Genomic DNA, 18,391 nt, shown 5'->3' with positions numbered 1-18,391 from the left:
CGAAAAATTTATTTTTTTTTTTCGTTTTTGTGAAATTTTACTGACAAAATGGTAACGCTGGTACCTTTTCGAAACATTTTTTTTTGATAATACGGAACCGCTAAGTGAGCTTTATTATGTGATAGACATATCCAGAAGGCGTGAGATGCAAATGCCCTACCTTCCTGTACTGCCAATTTTTATCGGACAGAGTATAGCATAATTTTGTTTAATATTTTCTGTTACGCCAAAAATATTTTTTGTCCTTACTATTTTGACAGAGGTACTTGAATCCTGTATCGTCTTAAAAGAAAAAAAAAAACAAAATTTAAAAAAAAAAATGTATTTTCAAATGCAATTTTTTTTTTTGCAAAACCTTGCGATTCGTTTGCCTGAGGTTAGGAAGACAATTAATTCGAAAGTTATCAGTGTTATTAAACTAAAAAGATTTTATTTAAACTTGTAAAATAATTCTGGACTATCGGAAAACAATGCAGAGTTGTTTAAAGGCAAATTATTCAATCGAAGTACTTGTACATTACACTGTATTTTAAGGACAGGATGGTCTTAATTGGTGAAGATTTAAGGCTAAACAAATAAAAGCAAACGAATCACACAACGTTTTTGTTTGGTTATTCTTAGAACTCTTCGGAACTGTTCGATTCGAAATGCAAAACAAACAAATTTTAATATTTTTAATTTAAATAGCACATTTTCAAGTTTATGCCTACTACCAAAACTTTTGTAAAAAAAATTTTGGCATTAACCCCCCCAAGAAGAAAACCTGTATACGCCCCTGTAAAAACCTACACTTAATTTGTTTAAACAATAGACTTTTATACATCATTCAAGAGATCTAGAAATCCTCTTTTTAAAACCATATAACATATTGAGAATTGTTAAAAAAAAAATGACTGAGATATTGATAGATTACATCGTAAAGTCTGTAAAAATGGTTTTTTGTAAATAGTTAAAAAAAAGGAGGGTTCCAAAAATATAACAAAAATATTTTTATGCATTATTCGACCATACGAACAGCCAACAACATGTTATTTCTCGGGTGTATTTCTTTTTATTTTGTAGCACAGTGTTATTGGTCTTAAACGTCGTTTTTTCTTCTTATATAAAAAAGCCCAAATTAAATTTTTTCATTCATATAACGAAAAAAAAAATGGTGATGTTTAAATAACAAAACACTCACCACTCAAAATGTTCGGTTAAGATCGCAGTTTTTTTTCGATATTTTATTTTTTACTGTATTAATCGGAAACTAAACGAAAAAGTTTTAAATTTATCACCGATTTCTGTTTATTTTTCCTATTTTTCGTTTAAAAACTTTTTTTTAATTTCATTCAAGCATCAAAACACTTGAGAAACAATATGTCCCAATAAATAGAATTCAAAAATTCTACCATCACACACTATTTTATGCATCCCCAAAACTAAAGGTCCCGTGACAACACTCTGTCAATTACCACCCCTTTAAACAAACGCACTCTCATGCAATTATTTCAGTTCACACATCGGTGTCAAAGTGTCACTGGCCAAACCATAAAACACTTACCCCGGGTCCTGTCAGAACAGAATGGGTCGAAAGGTGGCTTCACCTACATTTCCATCCCCATCCCCATCCTGACACCGCAAAATCATTTACATAGTAATAACAATGTGGCTTAAACGCATTTAACCACTCCACTTATCCCAAGGGACTCAGTATACACATGATGCAATGCTCTGCTCTGAGTATAACAATACAGAACACTCGTCCATTATCCATTTTGGAGTTTCGTATGCGACATACAGCCCCAACCGACCCCCATTCAATAAACTGACTATGAATACACCCTATGTGTTTGATGTCCTCTTTTCTGTATCCTGTCTGATGTCCAATTGAATTTTGATTCAACTTTTTTCTACCCCAACTCTTTTCAGTGTGAGAATGAATATCTACTTTTTTTTTTCGTCCTGATGGTAGTCCTAGAATAACGAACAATTCAAAAATTATTTTACCTGCAGGGTTAACCAATTCGTTGGTAACGCACATCACCGCCAATAAAATCCGCAAATGAGGAAGAAAAATAAAATAACAAAAAAAAAAAAATTAAAATTGAAAAAAAAATATCGAAAATCGAATTTGCGGTATTCATTGAATCCATTTCTCTTTTTAAAACCAAAATACACTACCACCATCATCATCATGACGAATATAGTGAGTATAGCAGTCTTTTACACACACACACACATGTATTTTTAATCAAATATTTAAATGAGCAGTGTAGAGTTGCATCAGCATCAGCAGCAGCAGTAGCAGTTTTTTTTTTTTTAAATACCACAGATCTGCATATTTTAAAGGGATGCAGCTGCAGTTACTAGGTACCAATACCATACCAACCATCTCGAATTTCTGGAGAGTTCAAACATTAAAAATATAGCATAGACAACAACTATACCTATAACATTGGTATATATTTTGGTAAATGTATACAAACCTAAAAAATTCCTGACCATCCTTGTACCATTTGACGGAATTCAACGTCCGATTACCCATTTCATAGCTGCAGAATAATTTGGCTTTTTGTCCAGAGTCTATAATTCGTGGGACGGTTAAATTCGATAGAAATAGCGCCTGATTCAGGTGAACATCTGAAAAATATACAACACAAAAACGAAATATTTTTTGCTGATGAATATAAAATTTTTTACTTGTATATGTATTTATATATTGCTGTGTTATTTATAAAATTTAAAGTACTGTGCTAAAAACCAAATTAAAATAAAAGTCGTCAAGATTATATAAAATGTACTTGATTGCATTCAAGGGGTTAAGACTACCAAATGTCTATTAAAGTGTTTTAAGGCTATAGAAAGAATTTCTGCGGACTCTAATTTATTAAGAATATTAAAATCTATTAGAAAAGTTCATTTTTGTTCAACGAAAAAAATATATATATTCAGTTTGTTGAACACTGTATTTTTGTATTATGTAATGTTTTTAAATCCTTATTTTAAAACATAGTTGTAAAATATAACGCCAAAATAGTATATTTATAAGAAAAATTGTTGCTAATTAAAAAAAAAAATTGCACGACTGGGGTCGCACGTACTTGCTCTTATGCTTAAAGTAACTCTAATGTTAAAGCTTTTTATTCAAGAAATTTAAAATTTGATATTTTGAAGAAATTTCATAAGTAGTACCTATAAAATAAATTGCACGACTGGGGTCGCACTTACTTGCTCTTATGGTAAAAGTTACTCTAATATTAATTATGGAACAAAGTAAGGGAAAATTTAAAATTTGATATTTTCACGGAACTTCATAAGTGGTGCAAAAAAAAAATAAAATCTGTTTTTAGGAATAATTAAATACCACTTTAAATGATCTTTTACAAAAAACTAAGTACGCCATTTTATTTCTTGTATAAATAGAAATTTTTAGAAAAAAAATTTCGAAAATCGTTAGAGCCGTTTTTTAAAAAATAATTTTTTATATATAAAAAATTTTTAATATTTTTCAAAAAAAAAGTTGGTATGCCATTTTAAACAAATAATTAATTTACATATAAAAACGGAATTTCAAAATGTTTCACCAACCCGTTTCCAAAAAATTGATTTTTCAAAAAAAAAAATTTGAAATATTTTTTAAAAATCCAAAAATGTGTTTTCTGAAAAATTTAAAATTTTTTGAATAATGATTGTTTAAACGCTTCTGTATAAAAATTTTGGTCGAAATCTGTTGGGTTGTTTACGCGAAATTCATAAATCAAAAAAACCGTTCTATGGCAGGTACCGTTAATAACGGTACAAAAAATATTTTTTTTTTTTTTCGAAGAAAGCTTTTATAAGCTTCATTACACACAAAAATTTTAATCAAAATCGTTAGAGCCGTTTTTGAAAAAAATTAACTTTTCTATTTCCGTTATATGACAAGTACCGTTAGTTTCGGTCCTAAAAAAAAAATTTCAATTTGTCCTCTAGGGAATCACCAAAAACTGTTAACTACCAAGTTTGAACAAAATCACTCCAGTACTTTAGGCTCTAGCTCGAGGTACATACAGACAGACAGACAGACAGACAGACAGACAGACAGACGGACAGACAGACAGAATTGCCGGACCCACTTTTTTGGCATTCTCCATCATCGTAATGTCATGTAAAATTGTTATCTCGAGTTCGATTTTTTTTACGAATCCTAAACTTGCCCTATAGTACCTATATCGCAAGTAAAAATTTAATCTGTTTTTATAATTACTTAAACACCGTTTTAAATGGTCTTTTACAAAAAAACCAAGTATGCCATTTTATTTCTTGTATAAAAAGGTATTTTTAGAAAAAAAATTTCGAAATTTTCTAACATTTTTCAAAAAAAAAGTTGGTATGCGATTTTGAAGAAATAATTAATTTACACATAAAAATGAAATTTAAAAATTTTTCGTCAACCCGTTTTCAAAAAATTGATTTTTCCAAAAAAAAATTTTGAAATATTTTTTAAAAATCCAAAAGTGGGTTTTTTGAAAATTTTCTTAAATTTTAATATTATCTTTACTTAAACGCTCTTGTATAAACATTTTCGTTGAAAGAGGGGCAGTCTTGTACGAGATATTCATAAATAAAAAAATTTACTTTTCTATTTCCGTTATATGGCAGGTACCGTTAGTTTTGGTCATAAAAATAAAATTTCAATTTTCCCTCTAGGGAATCACCCAAAACTGCTAAATACCAAGTTTGAAGAAAATCACTTCACTCGTTTAGGCTGCAGCTCCAGATAGAGACAGACACACAGACAGACAGACAGAATTGCCGGTCTAAAAGTATGTTTTACTAATATGCCACTTTTTGGATTTTGATTTTGAAGTTTTTGAAATTTTCTTCAATATCGAACACCTTTTTGGTATGAAGTTAGATACATTTCTAAATGAAACCGTTTGACATAATATGAAAAGTGCAGTTATGGATACAAAAATATCAATTTACAGCTTTAGGGAATCACCTTTAGTACATATCTTACTTCCTGTAGTTCCAGATTTCTACATAGAGAGACGAACATACTTTCAGTCAAACGTGCAGAACTATAGGACCAACTTTTTTTGGCATCCTCTTCCATTGTAGGTACAGACAATGAGTTATTCTTTGCTCTTACGGCAAGTATTTGCGTCGTATTGGTTTTTAGGCTTTCATTAAGGTCAACATTACGATGATGGATTAATCCGAAAAATTGGTTTTGGTAATTCCGTCCATGTACACATTTACACAGCATGGTAAATGGGAGTACCCCGTGGCACGATGATTATTGCGATGGACTATGGCAAAAGAGGTATTTCTTCCATTCCCAGCTTCTACCACAAAAAATATAAAAAAGATTTTTTTTCAAGACTACCATTGTGATAAAAAAGTGGATCTCTGCTTAGCCTTTCGACTAAATTGTAGGCCCCTTCAATTTTTGCACAAAAATGCCTTGCTCCTTCATATGGTGTCGCATTTTTGACATGTTTTGTCACAAAATTTATTTAAATGGGTACAGATGATTTATTCGTCCCCCCTCCTCTAAGAAACTGACTTAAATTTTAAAACAAAAAATTAAATTGAAAATCTATTTTCAGAATCAATATTTTTCAAAATTTTATGTTGATTCAATAATTTTCCCACTTCCATTTATTTAAACTAAGGATGAATTTCTTAAAGTAAGTATATGACACCTTTTTAGATGTTTTCTCAAAAACTAACTTAATGTACCTACCTACAGAAAATATTCCGTTTGAAAAATGTCATCAAAATATTATTTCTGCAGAAAAAAAAACTGTTTTCATTGCAAAAGTCAGACCTAAAAATTACCCAAAAAATTGTCCACAGTACTGTATTGCCCATAAAGACATTCAATGACTACACAAAACTAAAAGATATAATTGCGGATTAAAAGCCTACAAATTAGAGAGAGAGAGAGAGTGCTCTTACTCGTATATACCATATACCTACGGTCAAATGCTGGTATTTTCATCCAATCGAATATTCAAATTGTTCGACAATTATATTGGCGTAGTGAAAATTTACTCGATGATTTCGGATCACAGATATCGTGCGTTCTCTCTAAATATTACCTATTATTATGTTTTTAGAATTCAAATGTTAAATTTTAATTGTAAAATCAATTCTCGTCTGTTTTTGGTGGCCGAGTACAGATAAAAGCTTAGGAAACTACGCTTTTCGATGTTTTTCTGTTTTAATAATGACGCTGATGATGATGATGATAAATATTTGTAGAGGAAATACGTTTTAATAGATTGCAATAGGCAGATTTGAATGTTTGGCCATTTAGTGTATAGTAAAGAGATTTATTATAAGGTTATAAATACAGCCAATGTAAATTGTAAATTAACATTTTGACTGAGATAAAAATAATAACGGTAAATATGGTAACATTTAAATGACTCATGAAATAAAATAGGATTCGAGAATATATTACAAAAAGGCTACAGTTCTTGGCTTTGTAACGAATTGATCAATATATTGCCCATCAAATATGTTCGTTCACATTTAATTAAATACAAATGTTTTGTGAAAGAAATTTTAAATGTAAATATTAAGTGCAATCAGTTGGATAGAAAAAGGCTGATTGTTTAGGCATTTAGGATGTTTGGGAAAATTATTGACACGAAATTAAGACTCACGCAGGCCGAAAATGACCAACTGAGTTTATATAAAAACCAGAAAAGTGTCGTAGACCATTGTAACAACTTTGGACATATTATTATTTTATTCAACAAAAACATCGTTTTTACAGCATTCAAATTCCAATAAATAAGTCGAATCAAACTTAATATTTAACGTTATTAATAATGAAACAGGAGAGTTTTGGGAAAATCAAATTGGGGATATTAAAAAATTCTTGTAAAAAGTTCAAATTTGAATGTTTGCGGTTTTATTACAATTACTTTGAAAATTACGTAGGCAAAGTTTAATCAAAATTGTTAAAGCCGTTTTTAAGAAAATTGCAATAACTCGAAAATTTTGTGTGGGAAGAGGCGACATCATTTAAAAGAATGTAAATACTATATTTCTACTATCCGTATTTTTTGAGAAAAACTAAAAAGGCAGTTTTGTTGGAACTATTTCCAACATTACGTATGTTAAATGTAATCAAAATCGTTAGAGCCGTTTTTGAGAAAATCGCAATATCTCAAAAGTTTTGTATGGAAACGTTCTAAACGAGATATTAAAACACAAAAAAAAACCAAACTTGGAAATTAAGAAAAAAACATCTATACCAAATTTCAGTCTACGCCTTTAGGCTGTAGCTACTTGTATAGATGGACGCACGGATGCACAGACCGACGGACGTCATGACGAAATCGCACTTTTTTGGACTTCTCCATTATCGTAATGTTAGTTTTGATTAAAACCTCGAAATTTTTTTTTGACACGAAAAAATGATCATTTTCAAAATAAGGAAGGGTATCCCAATATGGCATGATTTTTTTTTCAAAATTTAAAATAAAAATTCTAAAAAATTTGATTTTGCTTATAAAAAAGTGATTAGAATTAAAGTCATTTATTACTGCAAAAATGTGGTGCTTTATTTTATCTCAAAAGTTCAATTCCTCAGCACACACTTTGCAGATTAATTTTCTAAGAAAAACGTAAAAAGCCCTATTTTGATAGCTTTTCTAAATTGATTAAAAATGTAAGAAAACATTTTTTGACGTGATAACGTCTTATAAATCGATGAACCATGGCAGCCACCACAAAAAAGTGACACCATTTTCTCCCGTTCCACTCTCGCACTTTCGCAGTGCGGCAAAAATTTCAATTCAAAATCAAAAATAAACTATTAGAGATACAAAAATCTTCTATAGCTTATTTGAAAGATAATAACCTAAAATTAAATATATTTGAAGTATTTAAAAAAAAAATCCATCTTTAAATAGGGTAAATAGGGGTAACACAAAATTTCAAAAAATTGGCTATTTTCTAAACGCGACAATGTAAAGAGTTGAATTTTTTTTAGGTAATTGAAAAAATTCTAAAAAATTTCAAAACCAAGCTATTAATGGATTTCTAAAACTAAAACATGAGGTAGACCTTTGACAAAGTAGTGATTTAAGGTAAGAGAATTTTTATTGACAATTTGAAAAACGTCATTCGAAAGATAATGAAAAAAAAAGTTAGGGGTCTGATACAGATTTTTTTTTAAATCTCTGCGTTTCGAAATATGAATTTTTGAAAAACACCTACTTATTTTGGGGTATTTTTGGGAAAGTTTTTATTTTTTTGTAGCATTCAAAAAATCTCAAGCTTATATAGTCTATGACTGTGCGCATACATGCGTTAAAAATTGGTATTTCAAAAGGGTTTTTGACCGAATAACGGAAAAACAAGTTTTTTTTGTCCCAAGTTTTTTGACCTTTTTTTATTTTTATTTTTTTTTTTTTTTCTTCAACAAATAAATGAAATTTATATTGTAGATAGATAATAGACAGGACTATATCTGTGCAAAATTTCAATCAATTTTGTAGTCACAATTTTGAGATAACGGTAAAATAAAGTTTTATTATTCAACAGGTTCTATCTTTTGATCTAAAGCAAATACAAATTTGATTTAACTTTATTGAGCATCCTGATGATGTTACCTTTCATTTGGTATATCACGCATTACTGTACATTCACTACAAGCTACACAATGTTAAATTAAAAAACTTGCGAAATACCTCAAAACACCTGTGGAGATCTGTTGATCATGAACTGAACAGCCACCAGTGTGGGGCCGTAATCTCAGTTTGGAATTTCGACATGGTTGGCTTTAAAAAATTCTAACTTTTTTTCTAGGCATCACAGAAATAAGATTGAAACGTAATTTGAAAGGTAAAATAATGAGCTTTGACATGATTTAAAATGTTTTAAAGGTTGTCATTGAAAAAAATGATTCAATAGGGTGAGAAGATAAAATTATATGTTTTTTATGCTTTTTTTTAATGAAAATTGATCGAATTCAAAAAATTCTAGCTCTTTTTGTAGATGTCTAATAGACATGATCGATATATGTATATATTTTGAGCTGAAGCAATAAGCTTTTAGGTGGTATAAAATTTATTATAGGTTGTTATATTAAAAAAAAAAGGGATTTTTGGGTGATGGAAGTGATTTTTTCACTTTTTTCATAAAAAATGATTGTTTTTAATAAATTATTTTAATACTTTTTGCGCATTGTAACAATTTTAAAATGGTTTTATTATTTAGAAGAAATATTTGGCTTTTTAATGGTATAATTTTTTTTGTAAGCTTTTAAAATAAAAAAATTAATATAATGAGAAAAAAAAAGGTAATTTTTTTTAGCTTTTTCTTATAAATTATGATTGTTTGAAATAAGAAAAACGCTGCAATTGACTCATTTTAAAAGCACACAACCTATTTTCTTACGACGTTATCACGTAAAATCATCGTCCGTAAACCGGCTTTACAGACAACCTCTTTTTTTTTTGTAGAAATCCAAATGAAATTTTTAACCCTTTCGAACCCAAACTATGAATAGAAATAATTAATCTGAAGACCACTGAGCCGAATCCATTTTCACGGTTTAAAGTATGAGGAAATCTAAAAGTGAAAATCGCAATGCAACGCATGAATTTTACTGTATCTTATTTTGAATTTCAGATTATCATGCTACATTAAATTTTTTTTTGCAAGTTTATAATTTATCAGTTGAAACAGGTACTTACTACTATGATACAAAATTCATCTTTGTCGTAGAAAACTGAGACAAATTAGTCTTAGCTTGACTACTATTTTTTCCATTTGTTCCCCGCCTTCATTTTTCTCAAAATCTTCAACGCTTCCAAAGAGTAGTGACCTTTAAATTGTACCAATCCGCACAATTTTTCCGTGAAATAGTGATTTTTATTTTTATATCCCTCCATTTCTTTATACCCATTAATCCTTTTTCCCTACTCATTTTACTTCTCCACAGAGGTTCGAAAATGACTTCAATTAATCAACGCCCCAGATCAGTTTATACGCAAAAACAGTTTCAAACTCATACAAAAGAAAATTTTTATTAGCATTAAGAATTATTGCGATTGGACCTCTCCTACCTAACCTCCTGTCGTGAATGTTAGTCGATTCGTGGGAACGAAAAAGAAAATCACTCAACACACTAATGATTATCACCCAACATCAACCGCATTATCCTTGTTCCCAAAGTGTCTTCGTGTCATCAGGAGAAGCGTTTTATAGTACCCACGAAATGCTTCCTTCGCTTCCTTCCTTGGTGCTCAGTCGGTTCTATCCGGTGACAAGAAAAAGCGACCAAGAACGCGTCACTTAATTGTGCTTACATAAACTTAATCGAGCATCCTCTCATCTCACTGTCTCTAACTATTTGATGACATTCCTTGTGTCCATCCGCTCTCTTTCATTCGTTCCGTTCCATCCTTGTCCGTTCGAAAATTACCAAAACTGCAGTGCAAAATAGTTTTGCCATAATGTTTGCTTCTACAAATTAGGGTGAATGCTCTTTAAGCGTCTGTGAGCCGAGCCCGAATCGGACAGGAGCCCTCCCGAAAGCACCCACCATTTTCTCTCCACGTGGTGGCCATTAAGTCTCAAGTCTAAATTGGCTCCAACTAAATGACTGGAACAGTAAATTGCTTTTGTCCACACAAGTAATTTTGGTTTTGCCGTTTTGTTTGTTGTTGTTGTTTTGGGGGGTGTTATTGTTCCATCCAGGACCTGACCATACTCATACATATAAAACACACATACACACACTTATCGCTTAAGTCAACCTCCTGCAGGGGATTTCTGGTAGTTTTTTTTTTTTTGGTCATTACGGTGATACCAAAGGTTTTACGACAATTTCCTTTATTAGCCTTGAATCCGAGTGCGAATTGTCTTATCTTGGATTTATTGAAGAAGAAAAACGTTGACGGAATTTTTTTTTGTCCTTTTTGTTGGCTTTTGTCTCTATGACTATGACGTAGAATGAAGGACAGGACTATTTAAGGACCCATATACATATACTCTCTCTGTTAAAGCACTCTGGATGGCTGGATGGAGATGGACAATATGATCTTTGCTGTATGTGTATATGGTTTGTGTTGTTTTTTTTTGTTTCGTCCTTTTTTTTGGTTTTTGTGTTATCTTTGTTTTACTTAAAAAAAAAACTTGAATTCCTGTTTTTGTAATAAAAATGCTTTATGGATTCGGTGGGACAGAGGGAGTTTTTCTGCAGATAGAGAATGACCACCAAGAGTGTCCCTGTCCCATATAAAGGACTTGGTGGAAATGAGCGGGCGGTGAGGGGGAGGACGATAAATAACATTTTAGTAGGAAGGTCATTTGTCCCTGTGAGTGCGATCTTTTTGATTAAGAAAATAATAATAAATTATATGCAATATGTTTAATGGTGCTGATGATATTGTTCCCTCTTTTTTGGTTCCTTAATGTTGATGTCCTTGTCGTCATTGTCGTTGGTAGAGGTACCTTTATTTTTTTTTGGGTGGTCTTACTTTTTATTGAGGTTCTGTTTTTTTTTCTGCAATTTTATTGAATTTTTTTTTTTTTTTGTTGAGGAATAAATTTATAGCTGAAGGTCATTAAACGTGTACCTACATTAAGAGAAAGAGAGAGAGTATAATATAACAATCGAGACAAAAGGACAAAGGACTTTATAGAGGTTAATTGTAAGGGACGGCTTCATAAAGAGCATTCCAGCATCAGCAGTATACTGACTAATATAGAAGTGGGTTGTTATTTATTTGATTAAATGATACTTTGGTGGTACGGTGGGGTTTGAACTTTTTACGACACTTAGTTAAAGATTAGAAGAAATTTTTTTTTTTTTTTTTGCTGTGGTGATAAGTTATATTGGATTTTTTAAATCAACTTGGAAGTAAATTATATTTTGAGTAATTAATTAGTAGGAGGACTACCACAAGTATATAGTCGTATTTTTTGAGCATATAAATTAGCTAAGAGTTAATTTTTATGTTGTAGTTAATTTTTATAGGAAATTACTTTTTTTTGGTTTGAGTTAATTTTTTTCTGTTTTTTTCCATGAATGGGATTTGAATGGTTGACGGAAATGGGTCAGTCTATTAAGATAGTTAGGCTTTAAATGGAATTCGCGCAAATTCTTTATCTATCTTCTTCAAGGTAGAATAAAGAGTCCAAAAGTAGACCAAATACTCTTTCTACATTAGAAACAAAGATTTGAATTTTATCTTCAAAATACTTTGAGTTTTTTTTTTTTTTAAGAAAATTAAACTTTTCCAAAATTGTATTATTTTTGCAGGTTTTTTTGTTCCTTAAAAAAATATTCGGAACTTTTGTGCTTATTCCTACAAAACTGGATTTTTAAAAATTAAATTTTTTTTTTAAACGGGTCGACGAATTTTATTGAACTTTGGGTGCTGCTTTTCTGTAAATTATTTTTAATATAACTGTAAGACTTAAAATCTTTTAAATGTAAATTGCTCAGCACTAAGTAGTGTAGGTAATGGTAATTTGAAAAAAAATTTTTTTGGGTAGTCGTATTTTTTTTTTTTTTTTTGTAAAAGGCTGCACAATTTTTTTCAAAAATCTTCTTTTTAGGGACAAAAAATTCAAATTTGCTTATATTTTTAAGACTTTTTGTATAGAAATTTGGAAAATGTAGGTACCTACTAAAGTGCATTTTTAGAAAAAAAATTTCAAAATCGTTAGAGCCGTTTTTTAAAACAAACTAATTTTTTAAAAAATAATTTTTTGTAAAAAAAGTTTTTAAATAAAATTGGTATGCCATTTTGTAGAAATCACTAATCAACATCTAAAAACAAAATTTCAAAAAAATTCAATGTTCCGTTTTCGAAAATTTGATTTTTCAAAAAAAAGTTTTCAAAATTTTTTTAAAAATCAAAAATTATTTTTTTTTAAATTTTGTTTTTGGCTTTTATTAAAATCATATAATGGCTTCTTCACAAAAAGTTTAGTTAAAATCAAACAAGCACTTTCGGAGATAATCGGATTTGAAAAAACGGTTCTATGGCAAGTACCGTTAATAATGATTTTCAAAAAAAAAAAATTTTATTAGAAGATAGACCTTGTCTTAAAACTTAGGTACATTTAAATTTTTGGAACAAAATCGTTGGATCCGTTTTTGAGCAATTTCAACTTTACTAAAATCGGTATATGACAAGTACCGTTATTTTTGGTCTAAAAAAATTAATTCCAAAAACCCCTCTGGAGAGTCTCCAAACAATGCTACATACCAAGTTTGAAGTCAATCGGTCCATCCATTTAGGCTGTAGCTCCTTATACAGACAGACAGACTGACATACAGACAGACGGACTTCCGGGACCCACTTTTTTAGCATTCTCTACCATCTTAATGTCATGGAAAAATGTTATCTCAACTTTTTTTTTTTGTACGAATGCATAACTTGATAAATAGTTATAGTACCTACATATATCGCAAGTAAAAATACATGGACAGAGATTAATCACGTTTTGTCAAATTTGTTGCATACGAAATGATTTGGACAAATTTTAACAGTTGAGACCAGTTAAAAGCAGAGATCAGAAATAAATCTCAACCTTTTGAAAGGTTCCTTAATAACTCTTATTTGTCGCCATTTTAAATAAAGGTCATAAAATAACCTTTATTTAAAAAAAAGAAAAATTTCGGTCAAGGCCTGAGAGAAACCTTTATTTTGTATTTTTTTATGTTTCGGTCAACCAGTGAGATTTATCGCTGAGAAAAAAAAATAAATCTTGATCTGCAATGTATCAATTCCTAGAGACATAAGGGGTGCCATATGGAAGCTTATATTCTCAGCTACCCGATAGTGGTATAATCCGGTTTTTCGATTTTTTTCAAAATTCCGAGAAAATCGCGTTTGAAAGTTGGGGTACATTTTTTTTTCGAAAAATCCCCGAATCTTTGAAAGCTTCTGGAAGCTAAACCGCTTGAGAGCAATTTTTGGCAGTGAAAGTTGAACGCTTTGACCTAGATATTAGAAAATCGGTCTCCTGAAATATTCGAAATTGCATTGGTTGTGCTTGTCGTCCCAGCGACTCAAATCACAGTGGAAAACACATTTTCGTCTTTAGATTTTACTTTAAACGAAAAGTGATATAATCATGGGCCTAAAGAACTTTGAGAGTCTATTTAGTTCATACATTATTTAATACATAAACTTAGAAAAAACATCCTTTTCATATTTATTTTTGCAAAATAAAGACATTCTTGACATATTCGACATTTTCCTAATTGACCATTTTTGATTTATTTTCGCCAAAAACGGTTAAAGGTTAACCTTTTCCATTTATTTTATTGTAAAAATCTCAACCATTGAGAGATATTTAAAAAAATAAAAAATAAATCTCAACCGATAACCTTTATTTTTGATTTTTTAAAATAAATCTCAAACCTTAACCGAAACTATTTAAAGTAATGTGGTAACTCTCACAGAGAAACCGATTGAAAATAAAGGTTGACTGTTATTTCTGGTCTCTGGTTAAAAGAGATTATTTCGAGATTAATAAACTTACTATTTTTTTAAAATCATTTCTTCAAACATTTTGAACAATCATTTATAACTGTTAAAAAGAGTGAGTGTTGCATGTTGCTATTCAATGCTGTTTAAAAGGACATAAAAACCCACATACTTTTTCATATTTTTACTGTCGCATCCAAATAGAAGACGGTATGTGTGTATAAATGCATTTTTTTATAGAACAAGTAAAATTAAACATTAAACGAATAACAATTTAAAAATTATACGTTTACAAATGGTCACTGTGGTGTATACGTACTTTTTTTAAATAGATTTTAAACAAGAAATTTAAGTTGGAAACAACTTTCTTGTACAAAAGTATTCAAACCTTTCTACAAAAATCATTTATTCTTTTATTCACCTCTTATATTAATAAAAATTCTTTTTTTTTGGCCATTCAACCATGGCCATAAAATGAAAGATTAATTATTCCTACATTAAAAGAAGTATCGCTGGGTTAAAAAAAAAAATGTTTCTTTACAACGAAAATTGTATTATCTTTGCAACTGGACTTTATGTCCAATCATAATCCATATTATATCGTCGTTTCGTCGTTCTTTATCCAATTTCATATTGTTATTGTATACTTAAATGTGCAAAGATTAAAATAACAGACCCCAACTAAAGGGTTACATTTACAATGTACACATAACTTTGCCTCGCATAATGCCACTGCCAAACTAAAATTAACAATGGCAGCAAGCTAAAAGTTTATCCTTGGACGACGACGACAATGACAACAACACGGTGCGCGAGGAAGAAATAACGACGACGACGACCAAACCAAACCAAGACAACGACAATGGCGATGCTATAAGTTTAAAGATATCACCCTTCTTGTTACCTTACTCCGTTTGTCGTTATAAAGCAGAGAAAAAACTCAAATATTAGCTGAAAAGTTGGAAGAAAAAAAAAATTAAAGAAAAAGAAAACCAAACTTTTCACCAGCAATTTTCTTTTTCTTCAATAGAAGGAAAGAATACCTCTAGATACTTCTCAAGCTCTTTTGCTGTAAGACAACAATCATTGTCGACATGCCACAGAGTAAGTAAAATGTAATATCTTATATCCATACCTTGGCATTGCATCGTCCATCAACTTCTGTGGGAGGATCTCTATCCCCATCCTGAAATAACCAAGGGTGTATTTGGTCAAAACTAGATTAGGGCCCATTTTTGAAGAGCTATTTGAAGGACGATTTTCTTTCAATGAGAATGAAAAAGTGAAGATAATTTATCTTCACTTCAAGAACTGGAAAAGTGTATTTAATTAATTAATTAACATAGTCCGACGATGTGCAGACTTTTAATCATTATGCTCGTTGAGTTGGGAAGTACCAATGACACACGTCCTTCAAAGAAGTATCCATTGTTCAATAATTTGCTTCATTGGTTATACTGAATTCAAAGGAAATAAATTCGCAACAGATAATTAAATTAATTAAACTAAAGGTGAACGATGATGTCGACTTGCCATTTCAGATTCTTCTTCTTAATTTCACTGATAGTATCTATTTAAAAGCATTTTTATTTTAAATGTCGTTATCAGGAAATCATTTATGTATTCAGCTTCAGAAATTTCCTTTTTTTGTTGCAGGATAATACCTACAATCGAAGATTTTAAACCTTTTCATAGCATTTCCCTTTTTTCGGCAGTATACTACAGAAATGTGTTTATGCAAGACAATGAAAAAAGGTTTATTTCCACGTTCTTTTTTGGAACTAAAACAGTCTTTGTTTTTTCAGTTTCAGTTTCCCCTCTACGGAAAATTAAGCTACCTAGTTTAAAGCAAATCACCTGATTGTCTTGAGCTGATGTAGCTTGTAATAGAGTTGGTTGACCAATCCTCCCTCTATGTTCAAGGATTTTCAATTTTGAAAGGCACTGACTGGCCTAGTTTTGATAAAAAGAGTATTTTGAAAAAAAAAAAAAAAAAAAAAAAATACTCAATTAAGGCAAAATTGGGGTAATTTGAAGGTCAATATTTTGGAAACCATAATGCTTAGAGATACGGGTTTAGAATGAAATGAAATTTTGCATCAACAAAAAACACGATTTTATTCACTCAAAGTTGAAGACAACTTGAGGATTTTTATTCTCAACTTGAGAAATAATTTTTATTCACTGAAATTTTGACGTTTTAAACTTTCAATTTTAAAATCGAGAGTTGTTCAACTTTAGATTTTCTCAACTCCTGAAAATATCAAAAGTTTTTGAGCAAACTTCAGATTTGACTTAAAATGTCATTTGAAAATTTTTAATTTTGTCAAAAGTTTATTTTGTTCAGATTAAAAAACGAAAAGAAAACGAATTTTTACTAAATTATTACTATCTTTTGGAAAACAATCCTAGTTCTTTGGATAGAGAAGATAATGAAATTGAGGAAATTAAAGCAAGTAAAAATTTAATTTGTGTGACAATTGATGTTTTTACTGGTTAATTGAGAAATGAATTAGTATAAAAAAAAATAAGAAACTTCAAATGACGCAACTTCAATTTAACATTTTAAATTGACAGTATTTTTAATAATTTTCACAAATATCCCAGGGATATTTTTAAAACTGAAAGTTGGTGAACTTTTGATTTTAAGCTAAGAAGTTAAGAAAGAAATTAGTGAATAAAACAAATTTTTAACTTGTGATTCAACTCTTTATTTGAAATAAACTCTAAAGTTTGCCAAATTAAGAGTTTGTCCAAAATTGAACAGTAGTGAATAAAATGGCCCTTAAGTTCTTTTTGCTTTGTTTATAGCAGATTTTCTTTTCCGAAGTTTCATAACAGAATTTTATAAAATTTCGAACACCTAAACACTAGTGGAGTAACTAAAGCTCAAAAATTGGCAATATTAGGGAACCCGGACGAACAGCTTAGATTTTGATGATCTTTTTTTCAAACGTCGGTAATTAAAAATACTTTAAAGTCTATAGATTAAAAATTGCCGGTGTTGCCATTTTGATTTTTTAAATTTAATTGAAGATTTTTGTGAACAAAAACAAATTTTTTTCAAAAATTTTTCTTAAATTTCATAAATAAATTGATGCCAAAAGATTGTCTAGGAAATTCAAGGAAAAAAAAATATATAGGAGTGAGGGACAATCTTCGATAGTTCAAGCGATAGATGCAAATTTCTTATTAATTGACTTCAAACACAAAAAAAAATATTTGAACACAAGGGCAACACCTACAATATTCAAATATACATTTTTTAAAAGCTAGAAGCTTAGTCATATATGTAAAATTAAAATTAAGTTAATTGAATGAACGGCTTTTGAAAGAATGGTAATTGAACTCAGATTTTTGAAAAAAAAAATTTTAACATGTCGTTTTTTAAACTTGATCGTAATATAAAATGCATTTATTTTCAAATTTTTTTTGGCCGCATTTATTATGATTTCAAATTACACTGGTCGGCAACGGATAAAGAGCAAGAACCCAACCCTACTTTTCGAGAGGAATTTTGTGTGCTGAGTCCGAATCTGAAGTCAAAATTTCACTGGCACGTCACGTTTTTGAAATAATTGAATATTAATAGGTCAAAAACGCGTTTTTTTGGGTACATTTGACATCGAATTACATCACCGTTAATTTTTTTTTTGTAAAACTACTTATGCAATCTCAAAACGCCATATTAACACGTCCTAAAGGTATTTATATTTTTTCAAAATTATTTTTTTTCTCAAAGATATTGAAAAAAGAAATTTATGATAGATATCTCAAAATCTTGATTATTTTTTTCAAAGTAATGAAGGGTTTTTTGAATCAAATTCCATCTTGCGTCTTCTGATTTGGACTTATAAAGAGCAACATATTACGGAAAATATATATTTTTGACTAAACATAAAAAAAAACTCAATTAAAAATTAGTTTTTAAAGCTTTATAGCGAAAATAG

At 29.8% G+C, this 18,391-nt stretch overlaps 1 protein-coding gene across 1 annotated transcript in view; it reads right to left on the bottom strand.

Moving 5' to 3' along the window:
• The window catches only part of LOC129915283 (uncharacterized), an 83,736-nt gene that overhangs the window by 21,039 nt on the left and 44,306 nt on the right, over window positions 1-18,391 (bottom strand). Inside the window, exon 2 of the mRNA XM_055994769.1 lies at window positions 2,469-2,622. Coding sequence (XP_055850744.1) covers window positions 2,469-2,622 — 154 coding nt within the window. The remainder of the gene's footprint in view (window positions 1-2,468; window positions 2,623-18,391) is intronic.

The sequence above is a fragment of the Episyrphus balteatus genome, chromosome 3 (genome assembly GCF_945859705.1).
Source record: "Episyrphus balteatus chromosome 3, idEpiBalt1.1, whole genome shotgun sequence".
NCBI classification, from domain to species: domain Eukaryota; kingdom Metazoa; phylum Arthropoda; class Insecta; order Diptera; family Syrphidae; genus Episyrphus; species Episyrphus balteatus.
This window is presented reverse-complemented; position numbering and strand designations above follow the sequence as displayed.